General features: G+C 42.3%; 1 protein-coding gene across 2 annotated transcripts; it reads left to right on the plus strand.

Moving 5' to 3' along the window:
• The first annotated feature begins 1,813 nt into the window (after positions 1-1,813).
• cd19 (CD19 molecule) lies at positions 1,814-21,354 on the plus strand. 2 transcript variants are annotated; one of them, XM_008117509.3, is made up of 16 exons: positions 1,814-2,445; positions 4,954-5,202; positions 6,767-7,036; positions 7,645-7,752; positions 8,057-8,105; positions 8,408-8,481; positions 9,998-10,117; positions 11,852-11,902; positions 12,925-12,984; positions 14,475-14,537; positions 14,645-14,713; positions 15,719-15,790; positions 17,013-17,081; positions 17,528-17,617; positions 18,407-18,487; positions 18,743-21,354. In XM_008117509.3, the coding sequence occupies exons 1-16, from the start codon at positions 2,346-2,348 to the stop codon at positions 18,823-18,825; spliced, it is 1,608 nt and encodes a 535-aa protein (XP_008115716.2). In that variant the 5' UTR covers positions 1,814-2,345; the 3' UTR covers positions 18,826-21,354. The 2 variants fall into 2 exon arrangements, with proteins under 2 accessions (XP_008115716.2, XP_008115717.2); XM_008117510.3 differs by having other exon boundaries at positions 1,815-2,445; positions 10,001-10,117.
• Positions 21,355-22,194: the final 840 nt, after the last annotated feature.

The raw sequence follows: 22,194 nt of genomic DNA on the forward strand, positions 1-22,194 counted from the left end.
TAATCTTCCTTCTCCACTTGCCTATATAAATATGCATGCTACGCTTTACATTAACAAATGGACAGTTACACAGCTGTCCATTTTCCATGGTCTTGCGGCTCATATGATTTGGCCTTGTAGCACAGTATCTTCTATTTACAGAGATCAGAAAAAGTTTCTTTGTCCTGTTTCCTGTCTACAGTCACTAGAATGCCTTGGGGTGCATCTCCCTGTTAGAATTAAGGCAATACACTAATGTTTATTCTAAAATCACTGTCCATTTTTTTATCATGTCAGAAGCAAATTGGGTTGCTTCTGGTGTGAGAGAATTGGCCCTCTACAAAGATGTTGCCCAGGGGACACCCGGATGTGTTACCATCCTGCTGGGAGGCTTCTCTCATGTCCCTACATGGGAAGCTAGGGCTGACAGACAGGAGCTCACTCTATCTTGTGGATTTGAACTGCCAATCTTCAGGTCGGCAGTTCAGCTTGCACAAAGGTTCAACCCACTGCGCCACTGCAGCCCAAACTAAGAGCTCACAGGAAACGCAAAATGGCATTCTGTAATTGCAGGTCTGCCGAATAAACCCATCTCTTTGAGAACTGCACTCTCAAAGATATGAACTACCTGAGGAAATTCATTTAGGGCTGCTACTTCCCCATTATCATGGGTTTGCCCAGTGTGGAATACCTCTCATCATGTTAAAACAGTGGATAGGGATCCTAATGAGACATGCCAGATTATCACAGGATGCTTACACCCAACACCACTGGAGAAATGTAACTGTTTTGTTGGTATTGTACCATCTGATATCTGCCGGGAAGTAGCAGCCAGCAATGAAAGAATCAGGGCATTGACATCTCCGGCCCATCCTCTGTTCAGGTATCAGCCAGCATTCCAACGACTAAAATCAAGAAACAGCTTCCTAAGATCTACAGAATCACTCACGGGAACACCTCAGCAAGCGGGAGTCCAAAAGTGGCAGGCTAAAACCTGGAACCTCAATCAGTGGCTGAGACTTGATGAGAAACTCCCCCCTGGGCACACAGAGGACTGGGCAACTTGGAAGGTGCTGAAAGGCTACGCTCTGGCACCACGAGATGCAGAGCCAATCTTAGGAAATGAGGATACAAAGTGGAGTCCATGACATGTGAGTGTGGAGAAAAGCAAATAACAGACCACCTATTACAATGCAGTTTAAGCCCTGCCACATGCACTATAGAGGATCTTCCAACAGCGACTCCAGAGGCACTCCAAGTGGCCAGCTTCTGGTCAAAGGAAATCTAGTATAATGTCAAGTTTTAATTTTGTTTGTGTTCTTTTTAATATATTATAGCTGTATTTTCAATTTGCTTCTGACAAATAAATATGGGTTTTTTGAAAGACCTGGCCATGTGGTCTGTGGGAAAAATTAAACCAGAAAAAGCCCAGGCTTCCGTAAGAGCCCAAAAAAAGAAACTTCACCTGCTCTTCCTGTTCAATTTTGATGTTTTGTAACTTTTACTTGCGGTTTGGTTAGACTGTAACCTATCTCAAATGAAGAAAATGGTGGTATGTAGATGCCAGAAAGACATTTCCATGCATGCTCAGATATAAGTCAGTCTTGCCTATAAATTAAGGACATTTGGTTGAGAAGGGAAAGCATCAATAGTGCCTCAAGATGCCAGCTGATCCTGGCTGCCACTTCTAATTCCCTGCCTTGGCATCCAAAAGGGCCAGAAAGACACCATGACAAAGGAAGTAGAGTAGGCACGGGCAAACTTCGGCCCTCCAGGTGTTTTGGACTTCAACTCCCACAATTCCTAACAGCCGGTAGGCTGTTAGGAATTGTGGGAGTTGAAGTCCAAAACACCTGGAGGGCCGAGGTTTGCCCGTGCCTACAGTAGAGGAATTAGTCCTTCTTTTAGGGTCTCCTAGGATGAGATAAACTCTTGCCTATCACCACTCTACTCAGAAACAGTTCTTCTTTTATTATAAGAATTAAGATACAGTACTTACATTGGCTCATGGATAAATTGACCCAGTTTTCTGAGTTGATTTCTTGAATAAAATTTCTAGACTTATACATGAGTATATAAGAAATAAGCTTAGCAGGGACAATCTTGCAAAAAAGAAAAAAAGAAGTCCCGTTCTCATTTTCTTTGAGTTTACATCAGTTTAGCTGCTGTTCCCCCACCGTCCCTCCCGTGGGGCCGCTGATCAGCCCTCAAGGGAACATGATGGGAAGTATGGTCACGCTCCAGAGAGGCTCTTCTTCTGCTAAAACAGCAAGTAGTTGAGAGACCGCCCTTCTGAGGCTGCCTGGGCCTCACTGTGCCCAGCTAGCCAGGGGCTGGCATGTAGTTGAGCTACCTGAAAGGAGGCCATGGTATCTGCTCTGCATTACCTGCTTCTGCTCTGGCTGGGTTGTGGCGGAACAGCCATCAATGAGCAGGAGACGCCAGTGCAAGTTGTCGAAGTAACAGGTGGGTCCCACAGATGTATGTCAATGGAGAAGGTGAAATAAGATGGGTTTCTGCTATGAGGGTGAAGGGGGAGGCAGTAGCAGTAAAATGGAAGTGTTGCCGTATAATTAATGATCCGCTATTATGTTGCTCTGTTTTATGAGCCTGATAAGCTCCATTTTGATAATGGCAAATGATTCCGTATGACTTGTATTGTTTATTGAGCCCTGTCATTTGTGATGTGCTAGGAATGCTGTAACTGCAAAAATTTTAGTATAGCACAAATGACAGGGCTCAACAACCAAAAGTTATATTAGTTATATACAGTGTCAGACTCTGAGAACATCCTTTTAAATAACAACCAAGCTCTGACTACATTCTGAGCTGGTCACATAGACCTCAGGTAAGGATGATCATGTATGCACTAGATCAGGGGTCTCCAAACTAAGGCCCAGGGGCCGGATGCGGCCCTCCAAGGTCATTTACCTGGCCCCTGCCTTAAACTTTAGATTTAGGGTTGACATAAGTCTAGCTGGTTTTTGGAGGTCTCTTTGCTTACCTATGGTCTTATGAGATTGTCTAGATAGTCTTTGAAGGTCTCTTTCCTTAGCTATGGCCTTATGAGACCATCTAGATGGCTTTTGGAGATCACTTTCCTTACCTATGGTCCTATGAGACCATCTAGATGGCCTTTGAGGGTCCCTTTCCTTACTTATGGTCTTATGAGACCATCTACATGGTCTTTGTGGGTCCCTTTCCTTATCTAAGGTCTTCTGATGACCTTATGAGATCATCTAGATGGCCTTTAAGGGTTCTATAAAATACTGATGCTTAGGGCCTTTCCAAACAGCCATAAAACCCAGGTTATCAAGGCAGAAAAACCCACAATATCTGCTTTGAACTGGGTTATCTGAGTCCACACTGCCATATATTCCAGTTCAAAATAGATACAGTAATATGGGATTTTATTCAGCTGTGTGGAAGGGGCCTTAGAATAAACTCTATTTCAACCAGTGCTGTGAGTAAATTGGAGTCAAAGCAGTGCTGGGACTTGAAGATCCTTTGGCCAAAGTTATTGTTTGTTGTTTCTTTGCCTTCCTGCTCCTTCTAGCTCTTCTAGCATCTGGAGCATATAGATAGGTTGATATTTCAGTTTTATCCAACAGAAGCGGGTATAGAGTGCCTCCAAACATGTTCAGAATGGTTCCCTCTTATTGTTGTCAGCTTCCAAGTATCTGGGATTATAAGCAAACAGGTTTCCTCCTGCTCAGAGGGCATTGTTTATAGTTGAAAAGTTGTAATACCTGAATTTCCTTAGTGTTTACTCCTGATACCATTTTTCCTCTTTTGTTTTGTCATGTCTTTGAGACTAGAAACCTGTGTCATTTTTAATCTTCATAACCTAAACACCTACCAGTAATAATCACTGTCATTTTTCAAGAAGGTCTGAGATCAAAAAATCTATTATTGAAGCTAATGTTAGTTGGGAAAGCTTCAGTAAGAGTTACAGGGTAAATTTGCATCACCAATGGTTACCAGTAACCAGGATGGAATCACCTTACACCAATGCTTCTCAATCTGTGGTCCCCAGATGTTTTTGGCCTCCAACTTCCAGAAATCCTAACAGCTGGCAATTTCACTGGGATTTCTGGGAGTTGTAAGCCAAAAACATCTGGGGACCCAGGTTGAGAACCACTGTCTTACACAGATATCATTGGTTTAAGGGTAATTTTCTTTGTAATCATGGATCAGATATAGAGGAAAGAACTGGCAAAATCACTCTTGATTGCTCCTTTCCTAAGACAACCCTGCAACATCCATGGGACCACCATGAGTTGACAAGTAACTTGAAGGCACACACACACACACCAAGAATATCCTCATCATAGAGCCTAAAAAAGTTAATTTTTGACTACGACTCCTAAGGGCCCCCAGTCAACATGGCCATTGGCCATACTGAACACTAATTCATTTTTTAAAAATAACATGGAATCAAGGGTGTTTCTTTAGCTGCCCCTGCCGTCAGAGGTGATTTGCACCAGATCCTTTGAAACTCCCACCATAAGGTAAAGGTTTTCCCTTGACATTAAGTCTAGTCGTGTCCGACTCTGGGGGTTGGTGCTCATCCCCATTTCTAAGCCGAAGAGCTGGCATTGTACGTAGACACCTCCTTAGATGTTATTGAATAACAACTCCCATCACTTTTGATTATCTGCCATGCAGACTGGCGAAAATGGGGATCGCAACCCAACTGCACTTGTGGCTCTGAGGTTGGGGAAAGATTTTAACATCAGGCATCATATCCACAAACCTTGTATCTAAATTCAGACCCCACTCTCCTGACAAAACAGACAAACTGCAGCCTTGTGTCTTCTTCTATCAGCTTTAGTCATGATGTTGAATGATGAGGAATACCGTTGAAATCCAGCATCTGGAGGGGAAGATAATATGACATGGCAAGCCGTATTCTGACCAATGGCCTTGAGAGAATTTACACTGAAAATCTGACTTTTTTGTCTCATATCCCAGAGTCTCATACAGTAATTCTGCCCTGCCCTTTTGACCCTGCGCTGGCCTCGGATTATATGGATTTGACTTGGTCCAGTCCGTCTGGGGACTTGCTGTTGTACACATATGTTAAATACCTTCGCTCAGATGCAAGACTAGGAGACATGTGGGGACTGTTGCTCTACAACACCTCCAGGCAAGATGATGTTTGGTTCACTTGTCAGTGGAATGGCACCTTGGGAACAAACCACACACTCACAAACAGGACTGGTAAGTATTCTCATTGTTCACAGTGCAGTTAACTTGATGTGGTTTAAAGCCGATATTTTAAACACTCCCCAGCTTGGCTTCTTCTAGATCAGAGTTTCTCAAACTCTGCTCCTCCAGATGTTTTCAGCTCCCAAAATTCCTAACAGCTGATAAGCTGACTGGGATTTCTGGGAGCTGAAGTCCAAAACATCTGGTGGAGCACAGTTTGAGAAACACTGCTCTGGGCATTTTGAATTGCAAATCCCATCACCTAATAATGGGTAGCTAGGGTTAATGATTTCTCAAATATATTTGCATAGGCCCAGGTTGGGGGAAAGCAGTCCAGGAAAACTGGAGCACTACATTCTCTCAAAGTTTAGCTCTGTTTTGATCTTTTTTAAAAATAAAACCAAGGTGTCAAGTAACCACAGGTTGAAAACCACTGTGTTGGGCAGTAGAACGTGCTGTTCTTGGTTTAATAAAAGGGAAAACAAAGTTTAAAAGCTAGCAGTAGCGCAATTTTGAAAGCCAAGATTACTATGAAGGAGAAATGACAAGAAAACCAAAGGGGTAATATCTTGATATTGCTGAATTCCTACTGATTAAACTAATTAAACAATTACCATACCAGACTTGTGTAACAGGATTTGGGGAGAGAAATGGAGCATCAATGCTTAATAGGAGACTGCCTATAGCAGTGGTTCTCAATCTGTGGGTCCCCAGATGTTTTGGCCTTCAATTCCCAGAAATCCTAACAGCTGGTAAAGTGGCTGGGATTTCTGGGATTTGTAGGACAAAATACCTGGGGACCCACAGGTTGAGAACCACTGGCCTATAGGAATGCCAATTTCTCCATGTCACTGAAACAATTCAAAACAGGAACATTTGAAAGATCCCATCTCGTGTTTTTCCCATCTCATGTGTTTCTCCCATTTCCACACACCTCAGGAACTCAGAAGACACTTTCTAATTGGCTCCAGTACCATGTTTCCCTACATTTCAGAGACAGTTCACAGACAAAGCAGCATGGACAAGAGGCATAAGTTGCCTTGCATTGTATGATGGGATCTGTGTTTATGAATTGTTTTAGAAGTTCATGGAAAAGGGGCGGGGGGACTTGCATGTGATGTGGTCCTTAATGTTATTTCTCGGGTTTGGGGGGGGGGGGGAAGAGGACATAAGGCAGCCTTCAGAGCAGTGGTTCTCAACCTGTGGTTCCCCAGGTGTTTTGGTTTACAACTCTCAGAAATCCCAGCCAGTTTATCAGATGTCAGGATTTCTGGGAGTTGAAGACTAAAACATCTGGGCCTGGGGACCCACAGGTTGGGAACCACTGCTTCAAAGGTTTTGGACTATAGACATACATTTTCAGGCTGTGCTGTTGAAAGCTGTAGCCAAAACATCTGGAGGGTGCTACTTTGGGGAAAGTGGGCTTCTGTTTTAGTGCTATAGGGAATGTGTGCACATCCTTTTGTTCTGATTTTTTCCCCAAAAAAAAGTGTTTTGAATTACATAAGCTGTGTTCTAACAGTTTAAGTGATTTCTATTACCTGTTTCTGCAGCTCTCTTGGTTTCTCTTTTCTAGCAAGACAACCTGAATTCTTCCCATGTGATGCCCCTGTGCCCAATAACTGGACTGAGGGGTCCCTTTCCTGGGTTGAGCAGGATTCACTAGCTCAAGAGACAGTGTTGGTGGAAGTGCATATAACGCAGTCTCCTTCTCATAGGATGATCATGAAGCATGATACCATTTTTTTAATCATCCCATCAGTAACCTTTAATGACACTGGAAACTACACCTGTGAGTGGAATGAGCAAAAACACCATTTTCAGCTGAAAGTAACAGTGAAAGCAGGTAAGGGAAGAAGGTAGACTGGTATCTGGTGGTAGATCCTCTTTTGGTGCTTTACACAATACTGGCAACTGTTAATAACTGGCAAGGCTTCCCCAGGCTGGTGCTCTACAAGTTGTACTAGATTAGTGTTTCTCAATTTGTGGTTCCCTAGGTGCTTTGGCCTACATCTCCCAGAAATCCCTGCCAGTTTAACGGCTGTTAGGATTTCTGGGAGCTGAAGGCCAAAACATCTGGGGACCTACAGGTTGAGAACCACTGTACTAGATGATGGCCGTTGCAGTCCAACACTTCTGGAGGGTGCTAGGTTGGAGAACATTGGTGTAACAGTACCTACAAAACACATGTAACTGTTACATTTTGGCCTGGGGTAATTCCTTTTCTCTTATGTTCCTCACTTCTGAAATATTAGTATATTTTGGGTTGCATTGGCCAAGACTTCGTGCCACTCTATTGTTATTTAGAATACAGATGTGCCTGGGAATGCTCAAATGGGATGGGTGATAAAATAATATGAAATTCATGTGACTGATGACTAGATTAACTATTTAATTAGATGCTCTAACGTGTTGACTCTCCCCCTCTTCCCCCAACACCAACCTACTGGAAAGGTTTTTGGCAAGCTTTTGGACACCAGCACTGGATAATCTGGACTGTGGCTGTGGGATGTATGGTCTTCTGTCTTGGCTCTCTCTTGTGTTTCCTGTGGCTCCGGCGTGGTAAGTATAGGCAGGTAGACCAGACCAATCAAATACATTAATGATCAAATTCATCCTGTAACTCAACCGCCTAGCCTTTACAGCTTAATAGTGCTATATCCAGTATGAGCTGTGGGTTCCTTCAGAGTAAACAAATTTATTTTATCCTGGGACTTTTCCCACACTTTGAGCTTGAGGTTCTTGACACATTACCCTAAATGCAGCCACTTCAGATGCAGATAAAGTATCCCACTCTAGATACAAATGAATATGTCACAGTGAAAATATATCACCAAACATTCATTTCTATCTCTTTCTTTTTCAGTTACTCGCGCTCGTAAACAACAAATGAAGTTGAGGTCCCCTGCTAGGAGGCAAGTATTGGGAGGATAAATAATGCAAAAAGCAAGTGGTGAAATGTGCGAGCAAGCAGGAGAATATACTGACAATAGGACAGCATCCCTCACAATTGTTTAGCTGGCTAGAACTTTTGGGGATTGTAGTTCAACAACACCTGGAAGGATGCACAATTCTGATCCATGCTATGGAGGATGAGTCCAGGACATTGGCCTCTCTTCCTTAAAAAATATTGCTGGAGAGCAGGAAGTCTCTAGATTTATGCCTTGATATCATTAATTCATTGGTATTGTGTTTTTTTGTTTTGTTTTGTTTCCAGAAGGTACTTTGGTGCTAAGAGGAACAAGGCACATATCTCCAATGGGATTGTGGCATCCCCAGCAACTGAAGATGGTGAGTTAATGACTTGCTAGGAAGCATCTTCTTATCTGAGGATCCATCTTTTAATTATCTTATACAGAACAACTGGAAAACTACTTGGGGTTTATGTGGCTTAGAGTAGGACCTAAATCTCATTCCTGGGCTAGAGCAGTAGTTCTCAACCTGTGGGTCCCCAGGTGTTTGGCCAACAACTCCCAGAAATCCCAGCCAGTTTATCCCCTGTTAGGATTTCTGGGAGTTGAAGGCCAAAACATCTGGGGACCCTCAGGTTGAGAACTACCGAACTAGAGTATGCTCACTGAATGAACTGCTCAATGTGGAAATCAAGACCCACTGATTCATTGGGTTTATTCTGTCACTAGCAATTGGATTTAGGCTCAGATGTTCCTAGCGCAGCCATCCATGGTTTGGGATAACCTCAATAGGAATAGCAAGGACCTCCAAGAAAAAAATGCAACTTAGGATAAAACTATTTTGGAACCCAGGGGCATGCGGGCTTCTCCCAAAAAGAAAAGTTTATTTGGACTTTATATCCTTCCCAGCAAAAATAGGATAGCATGACATTTTAAAATTTACATTTTCTCTTATTTGTAGAAAAATATAGTTATGAAAAATATGAGCAAAGTAGACAAAATAGACAAAAATAGATCCCGTCTTGACTCTCTAGGCCCCAGACTGATGTACTGACTGAAACCCATATTTTATATGACTTGGGAATGACCATATCTAGTGCCCTTTGTTCCACATAGGCCCCTTCTACACAGCTGAATAACAGCCCACGTAATCTGGTTTGAACTGGAATACTGTATATGGCAGTGTGGACTCAGCTAACCTAGTTCAAAGCAGATATTGTGGGATTTTGGATTATGTGGTATTCTGGATTATATGGCCCATAGTTTTCAGCTTTTCCTTCCCTCCTGTCTTTCCCCAACTTTACATGAGATACAATTTGATGAAGAGTCCTAGAGAACTGAAAGGCTTCTTCACAATTTTGTGCATTTGGTTTGGTCCCTGTTAAAGTATTGTTGGATCATGAATTTTGGATTTTGCTGCTTCTTGGACCACTAGGTCTTATTTTGTTTTTATGGTAGATCACTGCAGTAGTCCTTTAGTACAAAATTGCTAATGCAGAGGCAGTTGGGAACTTCTTGGTTGATGCGTGGAGGGCAACAACAAATTTTTTAACACCTTAAAACAGGGGTGGAGAGAACTTGTGGCATTACTGATGCTGTTGGACTCCAACTTTCAGAAGTCCTAACTGGTATGGGCAGTGGTCAGGGATGATGGGGCTTATAGTTAAAATTATTGACATATTTTTAGGCTCCACCACTGACCTAATAGTTGAACCTGTTCGATTAGATGCTTATGTGTCTTAGATCTTGGTTAGTCTTTAAGGTCCTGCAAGTTTCTTGGTTGTGTTTGACCACGACAGTTACCCATTTGAAAGTTGATTGAGACAGCTAACAATGTGGAAGGAAACATTTTCATATTTCAATACTATTTCTATTTCACCCTAAATGACACCCAGCAGCAGAGCAAACGGATGCCTTCTCCTATGAGAATGTGTTGCCAGACAATGCTCCTGGAAGGAATGGCCGAAGGTTACTTCAGAAAGGAAAGATCCTACCCAATACGATCAACACAGAAGGTCTGTTCATGTTGTGAGGGACAAGTGAGTGGGGGGTGGGGAGAAGATTCAGTGACATCACCATAATTCTGGTTTGTATTTGAATGTGCTTTGTGTGGACAGATTTTAAAAAAATAGCTATAGAGCAGGCATGGGCAAACTTTGGCCCTCCAGGTATTTGGACTTCAACTCCCATAATTCCTAGCTGTATATCGACTGTTGGAAATTGTGGGAGTTGGAGTCCAAAACATCTGGAGGACCAAAGTTTGCCCATGTCTGCTTTAGATGGATAGCTGAAGGCCACCCTGCTGTGCTCCGAATGAGGTGTTTCTCTGTTGAGAAGTTGCTATCTACAATGAAAGGACAATGTGTCCACAGTGGGAAGTTCCTTTCCATAGCTAGAGTTGGGAACATTACCATTTATTGAATTATAGCTCCCTGCTAGCATGGCTAGTGACCATAGTGCATGGGAGATTATGGGGTTTCTAACTGAATTTTTCATCCTTGTTCTGACTAATAGTCTTTATCTTGGCTCTGTGTGAGAGAGAAGAAAAAAGTAAGGGAAAGAAAGAGAAAGGGCTGGAAGGATTCTAATTGGAACCATGGCCAGAAGCAAGATGCAGGTTCTGTATCCAGTCCTTCTCTAACCATTATTGCTGGGAAAGAGGCCCCCAACACACAAATAATGCTGAACTTTCAAATGAAAGAAACAATAGAAAGATCGTGGAAAACTAGTGACCAGAGGATGATGACTGGATGAAGCAGGTGTATTTCAAATTTGTTTAAAGGCAATGGATGGGAGTTCTTATGTGCGGCTGAGGGGAATTGTGGGAATTGAAATCCAAAACACCTGGAGGGTTGAAGTTTGCCCATTCCTGGTTTATACCCTGCCCAAATTTAAAATCTTAAATCTTAAATACTGGATTTACGTGTGATTGGGGCAGAAGCTACAGACCAGGCGTCACTGTGTGTAACTTGCAGAGTTTGATGTGGAGAGTTTGTAGGGAGTTCTACAAATAACTTGTCCGAGCTCTGTTGTAAAAGTAGTTGGAATTCATGCTGGATAGAATGGAAAAATGTATGGTGCTTTCAGAAGATCAAATCAAAAGAATTGATGTCTAGCATAAGACCAGTTTGACATTTGAATGCCATACAGTGTGACAGAGCAGATGGTTAGAAATGGTCCATAGGGCACTGTTCCTTAAGATATTCTCAAGGAGAAACATCACTGAAATAGCAGGGTCTATGGAATAGGTGCAAATTCATCTGTAAGATGCGTCATGTTCTAAATATTTAAAACTACATAGGAATTTCTGGTTCTTGCAAGTGAAAATTTGCATGAGCGAGAAGGGGGCAAAACCATATATCTGTGCTTGGTCTTTTTTAATGTGGGCAGGATGTAGAACATTGCACAGGAAATGCATACACCTGTTTACAGAGAAAATGAGTATGGTGGGTGTGTGCCAGTACCAGGCAGATACTATTGCGGCAGATTCTTCTACTCCAATCCGGTGTTATATTGCTACCATTCATATGCAAAGCAGAGTCTTGCACAAACAATCCTAATTGCTGAAGAGTAGGGTGGAAGAGAAAAGGAAGTGGTAGAAGAGAGAAAGTGGAACGTTTTAAAGGCAGCTGGAAAAGTAGGACAGCAGAGAATTAACTAGGATTCCCCTTGACAAAAAGGAACAGTTGATTTCACAGACTTGATATGTCTTTCCCCCTCTCCTTTTCTCTCTTCCATCTCTCTCACAGATGAAGAAGTGTATGAATGCCCTGATAGTGAAACAGAGCTCAAATCAGATGGTAAATTGAATGCCGTGGGAACGCTGTTTGTAAAGTGAACTTTTAACTAAGCCACTTATTTATTTTGATTGTTATGTCCTGCAGTCAGCAGGCCTCCCCCTATTTAATCAGTTTGGGCCATATAAAAATGGCATGGGCCGGAAATAGTTTATGTTCTTGGTAAACCATTGTATATTTCACAGACATGTTATAGTAGAAGGACTGAGAAAAGTGCATGTAGAAGATGGTGACTTTCCATGACTGGTAACCTGTCTGAATTCAACATGACCTTTCATGCTCTGAATTCAGTGTCCTATATTTGGGGCCCCATATGCTGCTCTCTGTGTGGAACAATGCTCTCAGTGGCATTTGGATGACTGCAGGATTTCCACCACTGTTTCACACATTGAGCAAGTGTGTATCCGGGCCCTGCATAGTGATAGATAAAGCTCCTCTACATTTTGTATGTGTGAGAGAACAAGAATGAGAGTTCCCATACACAGAGAAAAGAATGTGTGCTAGTACACACATTAGACCCTTTCAGCATCTAGAAGGCCACATGATTCCCACCCTGATTCTAATGATATATTTTTAATCATGTTAGAAGCGACTTGAGAACACACTGCAAGCCGCTTCTAGTGTGAGAGAGTTGGCCGTCTACAGAGACATTGCCCAGGGGATGCACAGATGTGTTACTGGGGGGCTTCTCTCATGTCCCTGCAAGCTAGAGCTGGCAGATGAGAGCTCACCCCATCTCATAAATTCGAACCAGCCATCTTCAGGTCAGCATCCCAACTTTCAGATCAGCAGTTCACAACGATTTAACCCACTGCGCCCCCGTGGCTCCTTTAACCAACAACCACAGCCCTCAAATGAGGAGTGTTGACTAAGGTGGATAGTGACCAGAAGTGAAGTGGGCTGATTAGGGAAGAAATAATAGCTTAACAGCAGAAGGATAAAAGTAGTAATGGTGAAGCAAAGAGGTATAAGGGGCAAATGAAAAAGTGGGTAAGCTTAATGATGCTAATCTTTTTATGCTTCAGATGATGACAACTATGAGAACACCCAGGAAGAAGGAACACAGGGAGAAACTGTTGTGAAAGGTGCAGACTTCTTGATTGTTATAAACCTAATCCACTATTGTACCTTTAATGGATCTGCTGCTGGGTTGCTACCAGTGTCTTCTAGGCAGAGGCTTCTGGCGATGTTGCATTTCGGCTGATGTCCAGAGTGTCCAGATATGAGACCAAAAATGCAATGTTGCCAGATGTTTGCTGATGGCAACAAAGCAGCTCTGATGTGCCCTCAGTCTGATTGGTCATGCGACTGCCCAAAGCAATCCAGGGATACTTCTGGGCTCCAGTAGATCAGCTCTGGGGTGCCTTAATCCAAAGTAATTGGATATGTGTAGACATGGCCAAACTGAAGAAGAAGACTAAAGAGGTTCCACCTCTTCTTGACTCTTAGCCAAGCCCTAACCCAGACAGACACTAAGCTCTATTTATTTTCACGATTTATTAGTTATTATGTCCTGTCTTCCCTCTGAGTGGCTTATAGCTGTGTTCATGGCTCTCCTCCTTCCCATCACAAATTTATGGAATAGGTAATCCTGAATGAAGGCAAGGTCACTCTGTGAGTTTCATAGTGCAGTGGAGACTTAGTCCTGGATGTCCCAACTTCAGCCATGCACGCTAAACACTACACCACACTTGGTGACACTGGGCTTACATCTCATTTTGAATAATTTTAGAGAAGTATAGGTCTCATGTAAGTAGCCAGATTCTTTGTTGGCCATCATGAAACTCCTACAAAGCACAGGAGCAAGTGTCAAAGCTGATATGTAGTCTAGCCAAGTGTCTGGAATATGGATTCTTGTTGAAGTGGTGGAGTACTACAGGTTGCTTGAGTTTTTCAGAAAGTTCTGATCCTACTTCCCTTTTATCTCATATTTGGGTGGAGCTGAATCTTGAACAGTATTGAGGTGCATGGCTATGTCTGTCCCAGAGTATCTCAAGCCATATTGCTGTTCCACTTAATCATAGATTCATAGGCCCCTTCTACCCTGCCAGATCATGTGGATTATCCGCTTTGATAATCTGGATTATAGGGCAGTGTAGATCCCACCATAGAGTTTGAAAAGATCATATGGCCCACCCAATCCAACTCCATCATGCAGAAAAAGCAAAATCAAAGTTCCCCGGCAGTGCTTAACTCATGTGCTTAACAAAGAGGGGAAGGGCCTAAAGCATCCTGGTTTTGTGGGATGTGTTCAGAGGGCCCAATATAATACATTCCCCATGATCCTCCAGTTGTCCATCCTTATCTCAAGATCTTAGAAAGAGGCATGACTTTTTCTCAGACCTGGTGCCCCAGCTCCTTTTCCAGTGGACGTGTCAGGTGTTGAACCTGCACAGAAAACATGCTCCACTGCAGAACTACATCCAGTTTGAAAAAACTTTCCTTTTGTGGAATATAACTCCCAGTCTCCTGGAGGGGATTCAGCAACTTATAGTCCATAGAAGGAACTTCTCCGGTTTCTGGACATATCCTGTTTGCGTTATGAGACTAACAGCTATTGCTCTTCCTTCCACAGATGTTTCCTTATATGAAAATAGAGGCAGCAAGGTGAAATCTGTTTCTCACAATTCGGGCTCAGGTAACAGGATGGAAAATAGGAGGTGTTCAATGTGGGGAGAGAAATCAGGTGTCATGGCACTAGATTGATCTATTTTTTCTGACCTACTCTATTCTTATGATTCACAGTTGATGCATGCTATGCAAACAAAAGCCCAGAGGCTCCCAAGATTCTGTCTCAAGGTCCAGTTGATGAAGGTAACATCAAGGGGTTAAAATCAAAACTGGGGCAGCCTAGCAAAACAACATGAGAAATGAAACAACTCAGATATCTGAAAAATGAGAACAATCATCAAGGAAAAACAATATTCTTTATTCTAAGCTACATGGTTTATTCAAGCGAGGATATCTGCAATGATGACATCATGACCACTGATTTCATAATAGCAATAGCTCCATTTAGTGGAAGAATCTTTATCTTCAAATGTAGTAAATCTAATTGGAGAAGCATATCTTGGTTTGGAACTGGGTGGTGTAGTGAAACAAAATACTTGGGAGAGAAGTATTATGCCAGCAATTCCCAAATTCTGGTCATCCAAATGTTTTGGATTTCAACTCCCACAAGCCTCAGCTACTTTGGTCAATGGTCCTAGATTCTGGGAGTTGAAGTCCAAAACATCTGGAAGACAAGTTCTTGGGAATCACTGTGCTACTTGGGTGTAAATCATAGTCTCTAGTGGCCTTCAGTCCTCACCACATCCTTGTTCTTAGCCTGTACAAATCACAAATAACATGAGCAAGTTAACATGCAAACACTATCCACTTTCCCTCTTCTATCCTCCTATAAGCAACGGCCTAAGCAAAATACAGTCAACCCTCCATATTCATGGAATTTGAATCCATGGATTCAACCATCCATAGCTTGAAAATATTTGTAAAATTCCAAAAACCCCACAAACAAACTTTGGATTGCCTTTGTATATAAAAGACACTATTATGCTGCACCGTTGTATATAACTTGACCATCCATGAAGTTGGTATAAACAGCGGGTCCTGGAACCAAACCCGAACAAATATCAAGGGCCAAATCACTCTCAAAGCAGCCTGAAGGAACATCCACTAATAAAACACTCTTAATCAAACATACCCATGATATAAAGCAGTGATTCCCAACCTTTGATTCTCCAGTTGTTTTGGACTTCAATTTCCAGAAATCTCAGCCAGACCATTTTGTTGGTGATTGATCTCTTTGTATTTCCCCAGCTGATGGTGAAAACTATGAGAACTTGGAAGAGGAATCTCCTCTGAGCCCTGGAACCTCACGCCTGATAGCAGGTATTGGATCAGTAGTCTGGACAATTCAAAATCTAGACTGCCTTCCTGAAGTCCTTGAGATCTACTCTGTGGCCTCTTTTGCTACTGATTTACAAGAAGTAGTGTTGTCTCACGGTTTTACTGTTGGACTAAGATGGGAAAACCTCACTCAAAATGTAGTTTGCTACTCACAAGATAACTGTGAAGAGAAAAATAAAAAATAAAACAATGTGTACTGCTTTGAGTTATTTAGAGGAAAGGAGAATATAAATGTAACAAAATAGTGTATGTGCCTTCAATTCTTCTGTCAATTTATAGTGACTCCATAAATGTCATAGGTAAGGAAAGCTGAGAGGTGATGTCTCCAGTTTCCCTCCTTTGACATGCAGCCTACAGCACATGATATTAATTGGTGATTGGTGTCCATCTGTTCAAGGGAAATCTAAATATTCCACATCTGCACTGTGGAATTAATACAGTTTGACAGTACTTTGATTTTTGTGAGCCATTCCTGTAAAGTAGGCCAGGGAAATTTGCAAAGTCTTTTATCTTCTATGGCAAAGAGCGCTGGTGCCTCACCAAACTACAGCTCCCAGGATTCTGCAGCATTGAGCCATGGCAGTTAAAGTGGTGTTGAACTGTATTTAATTCTACAGTGTAGATGCACCCTAAGACCTGGTCTAATTTGTATCTAAGTCTGGATCTACATTGCCATATAATCTAGAATCTGATCCAAGATTATATGCTTTGAACTGGATTATATGAATAAATACACTGCCATATAATCCAGTTCCAAGCAGATAATCTGGAATTTTAAATGGCAGTGTTGATGAGGTCTCAGACTCCTTTTCAGTTTGTTAGTGGTCTTTGAGAACTGTGGCATGAAAGTCACCTGTATCTTAAGCAAAAAGACTCCAAATGATAGTTGGTGAGCAAAAAGGCACTATTACTTTCTTCTTTGGTTTGTAGGCTTCCCTTGGGCATCTGGGTGGTCATCATGGGACATCCTTCCCATAATCCTTGCATTCTTATTACCATGTGTTCCTATAAGGTTCCTCTAGATCAGTGGTTCTCAACCTGTGGGTCCCCAGATGTTTTGGCCTTCAACTACCAGAAATCCTAACAATTGGTAAACTGGGTGGGGGTTCTGGGAGTTGTAGGCCAAAACACCTGAGGGCCCACAGGTCGAGAACCATTGCTCTAGATATAACCTATTGGCTGCTATTGTCTATCTCTGCTCCAGGGTTACGCCTCCACCTGTCACTGGACCCTCACAATGATAGGCAGGATGTCTGCAGTGAGACTTCTACAGGTAAGCATACAACTTGGCTGTTTCTGTGCCTCACAGGAACTCCCAAAGTGATTATAAGATGAGATCAAATTGAAGTATAGCATGGTCGCTTGTTAACTATTAAATGTGCTCTTTTTCACATGATACCCTGTCCTGGTATATCTTCTCTACTGCTGTCATACTTTATCATGAAGTTGCTAAGCAAGAAGAAACGACTCAATTTGGGAGTATGGGGTGTGTGGCAATTGTGAATCCAGTTGCCCACTTTGCCTGCCACAGTTTTAGGTGAAGTGGAATTTCCCAAAAGGCTTGTTTTGAAAACAAACTTGTTGCATTGGCATTCGAGTCAGCTGCAGATAGATAAACTTCAGCCAGATTCTTCATTTGTTTGGGATCTGATCATGTAATATGCATGGATTAATCCATCCATCCATCTTTGTCTGAGCTGGTTCTGCTTTTCCCTGCAGGCTCCCAGTCCTATGAAGAGATGAATGGGTCCTTGTCCCCCACTGCTATCAAGCCTCTTCATCTGCAACCCAACACAAGCAATGAGGAAGGTAAATATGAATCCTCTATCATTTTTGTGAAAAGGAGGCACCTCAGATCTCTATATGTTCTCTGTGATAGAAAGTGTGGTGTGGGAGCTAATGGCAGAGTCTCAAAAACATACTCTTTAATCTCTTTATATGTGGCGCAGCGGGTTAAACCGCTGAGCTGCTGAACTTGCTGACTAAAAGGTTAGTGGTTCGAATCCAGGGAGCAGGGTGAGCTCCTGCTGTTAGCCTCAGCTTCTGCCAACCTAGCCATTTGAAAACATGCAAATGTGAATAGATCAATAGGTACTGCTCTGGTGGGAAGGTAACGGTACTCCATGCAGTCATGCCAGCCACGTGACCTTGGAGGTGTCTAGGGAAAACGCCGGCTCTTCGGCATATAAATGGAAATGAGCACCAACCCCCAGACTCGGACACGACTAGACTTCATGTCGAGAAAACCTTTACCTATGTGTAATTCTGTTATTGCCAGACACAATTAGAACCCAAACGAAACCTACAGGATAGGCAGGAAAACAGAGCATATGGGTTTCTAATTCCCAGTTTTACTAAGTGTTTATACCATCAATAAGAAACAGTTGAAAAGGAAAGGCCCCGAGGCTGTTAGGAATGGTGGGAGTTGAAGTCCAAAACACCTGGAGGGCCAAAGTTTGTCCATGCTTGCTATATCATCTGTGGAGACCTCCAGTAATCCCCAGTTTTATAGATACAGTTCAAGAGGTTGCGGTTAAGAAATTAGTTTTCAAACTTTGGTAAAGTAGAAGTTCGTTTCTAACCAGGTCCCTTTTGCAGATGCTGATTCCTATGAAAACATGGAAAGCCCAAACGGCTTCAATTCGCGCAATGAAGGCAACATAGATCCACGTGGTGAAGGTAATGTGGATGAGATTGGAGAGTAGCCATATTGTGCAATAGCATATTTTCCGTTTTTCATCTCCATTTGCATCCTATGGTTTGGGAACATGGATAATCTAAATTAAACAAAACAGGATTGTCAGATTGCTGAATTTTGTATTCAATATCACTGTGCAAAATAATCCATGAGAACTGGGGTCATAGTAGCTGTGATTTGGATTTTTCTAATCCAGGTTATTGTTGTCTTAATCTTGTTCTTTCTTTCCTCCGCAGGCCTTGCCGTTGGCTCCCCGTGGCAACATCTGTCCATTGCTTGCAGCGCTGAATTTAGAGGAGGTCGGCTGTGCTCAGACTAAATCTAGAGAAGGCTTGGGACCATTTGACCACATTGTAATGCCTTTCTCAAGCCAAGAAAGTTTATCTCTGAATTTGGAAGAACACAGATTTTATTGCCTTCACTCTCAATTCCCTTGAACCAGAGGATTATGAAGGTCATTTAATGCTAAAAGAAGCGTCTGGAAGATTGGACGTCTAGTTTTGAACTCTGAGTTTGACTCAAGCGATGGACCAATAAGCAATCTATATATATCTGAATGGGAAGCAGAAGGGTTGGCGACAAACAGATAGTCTCCTTTTGTTTTTTGGAGAATTGAAAGAGGAAGGAGATTGCTTTTAGTGGTATAGATAAGGGGGGGGGGGAGGGGGTAGAGTACAATCATTTCCGGCCAAATCGTTTTAAAAAAATCTGTTTATAGTTGAATCTGAACCAGGATTTGTGGTCCTCCAACTGCTGGAGCTGAATCACAACATCCTTCAGACTCAGACGTGCCCTATATCCCAGGATCTGATCCCAGATTATATGCTTATCCCAGATTATCTGGCAGGCTAGACTCATATAATCCAGTTGGCATATAGGGCAGTGTAGATCCAGCCTTAGGCAGTATTGCAAGTGGTGAGGGATGATAGGAGTCACAGTCCAACAGCATTTAGAGATACAAAACTGATCTAACTCATATGTCAAACTCAAGGGCCTGCAGGCTGAATGTATCCCGCCATGTCATTTTATGTAACACTCCAGCTGCGGGACTACAATTCCTGTGTTCCACATCTTTAGGCATCATGAGATGGGAGTTGTGATACAATCACATCTGGAAGGCTGCTGTTTGTTCTGTTTAGTCAGGATAGTAAGGTTTGAATTTAGATACAAGGTTTCTAGATATGACGTTGGGTTGCAACTCCTGTTATTCCCAGTCTGCATGGCGGATAATCAAAAGTGATAGGAATTGTCATCCAGTAACACCTGGAGACCCAAACTGGGTAAAATCTAAAGAGCATTGGCCATTATGTTAAAACAGTGGTTCTCAACATGTGGGTCCCCAGGTGTTTTGGCCTACAACTCCCATAAATCCTAGCCAGTTTACCAGCTGTTAGGATTTCTGGGAGTTGAAGGCCAAAACATCTGGAGAGTCACAGGTTGAGAAGCACTGCATTACAAAATTATAGTTGGCCCTCTGTATCCATGGAATCAATGACCCTTTGAAGGCAAGCATAACATTGCTGTCATCCTCGATGAAAATAAGGTTGACACCCCTGATCAAAGTGGTCAGTGGTTAAAGTGGTGACTCTGATAAGTTGCACTCTTTGACTATATGTTCAAACTCAGGAGCAAATAGTTTTTTCTTTGTATGTGTCAGGAATGACTTGAGAAACTGGAAGTGCTTCTGGTGTGAGAGAACTGGCCGTCCGCAAGGACGTTGCCCAGGGGACGCCCGGATGTTTTACCATCCTGTGGGAAACTTCTCTCATGTCCCTGCATGGGAAGCTGGAGCTGACTGACAAGAGCTCACCCTACTCCCCGGATTCAAAGGTTTAACCCATTGCGCCACCAGGGGCTTAATGATAAAAGGATGCTGATTGGCTCCAATAGCAATTGTGAAGTTAGCTTTCCCTATCCTATCTGGCTGCGTTGAGTGCTGATTGAGTGTTCTCCATGACAAACATGAAACTACACTCACTATCCTTGATCTGAAGCATAATTTCAAGTAACAAAAAGTTTTGTTTTTGTTTTTGAAAGCATGTGAATAACCGTTTCGCCTAGAAAACATCACATTTTTCAAAAGCCAGAAGTCACATGAGATTGGGGTAAAGAGAGGCCAAATCGGCCTTTCAAGGAATTATGTCTGTGGGTTTGTCTGCACAATTTAATACATTTTGACCCCACTTTAATTGCCATGATTCAATGTTTTCAATCGTCCGTCTTCAGAGACGTTGCTGAGGAAACACCCGGATGTGTTACCATCCTGCGGGAGCTTCTCTCATGTCCCCACATGGGAAGCTAGGGCTGACATACGGGAGCTCACCCCGTCTCGTGGATTCGGACCGCCAACCTTCAAGTCAGCAGTTCAGCCGGCACAATCCATTGCGCACTGCGGCTCCTTTTGGTGAAGTACAAGAGGAAACTAAACACCTCCCAGTATTCTACTGCATTGAACCATGACTGTTAAAGTGTCATTTACTCCATTTATTATATAATGTGGATGCACCCTAAATCTTTGGGAAGGTAATGTTGCAAGGAATGTGATCTTCCACACAACAGAAAAAGAAACCACAAGTATATATTCTCATCAGCACAGCTAATGGAAACAAAAAAAGCATGGCAACAACAGATACTTAAGTGTTTCTCTTCCAAATTATCTTCAAGACTGAGCAGGAAGAACGGAAATACAGTTGACTGTCTCCACCTTTTTGATTGTTTCAACTCTAGAATATGTCTGTATATTTTCTGGGGGAAATGAGTTACTGTACCCTTTTGTTTTTCCTCTTTGCAGCTTGCTTTGGCAGCTCCCATTTCCTGTAAAACAAAATAAATAACACTCTACACTAAATTCCAGTGCCTTGGATCAACTGTGGCTTCCCTGAACCATGTTTTCTGAGCTAAATTAGCTGTTTTCTGGTTTTCATTTTGTCTTGGGAATTTCCTTCCTGGCAGGAGAAAGAGTGACGCATTGCAAAACCCAAGAGCGAGAAAGACATTTAAAGCAACTACACACTTGGATACACTAATAATGATGATGATAACGAACTTTTGCTATTTTACAAAGCATATGCCTACTAGGGATCTTGTCTTCTTTACGACGAATTGGTTTAAAATGCTGCATAGGCAAAATAATAAAGCATTCAAGCAGATGCCCCATTTTCTCCCCTTTTGAGAATGTAGCTTCTTATTCTTTATGCTGCATTCCACTTTCTGGAAGAGTTCGTAGAATTAAATAGATGATTCATAACTTTTCAAGTAATTCAGGTATGACGTGAATTACTGTAACTTCATCAGACTGAAACTAGACCCCTTCTGCATTGCCACATAATCCCGATTATCAAAACAGATAATCTACATTATCTGCTTTGAAATGGATTATATGAGTCTACACAGCCATATAATCGAGTTCAAAGTAGATAATCTGGATTTTATATGGAAGTGTAGAAAGGGACGAAATTATTAACTTCAAGTATTGTAAAACTCATTAAGTTGAATCACAAAACTATAACTCCATCTACAATGACCATATAATGCAGTTTCAGAATGCAGATTAGCTGCACTGATCTGGATTACATAAGTCTATACTGCCATTTAAACCAATTCAAGCAACTTTGCACTTGCAAAGAATGCTTCCTATCATTCACTTTATTCGAATCCAAACTGTGGAGAGTGCGGATGAGCTCTATCA

This window comes from Anolis carolinensis, chromosome 6 (genome assembly GCF_035594765.1).
Source record: "Anolis carolinensis isolate JA03-04 chromosome 6, rAnoCar3.1.pri, whole genome shotgun sequence".
Taxonomy (NCBI): Eukaryota; Metazoa; Chordata; class Lepidosauria; order Squamata; family Dactyloidae; genus Anolis; species Anolis carolinensis.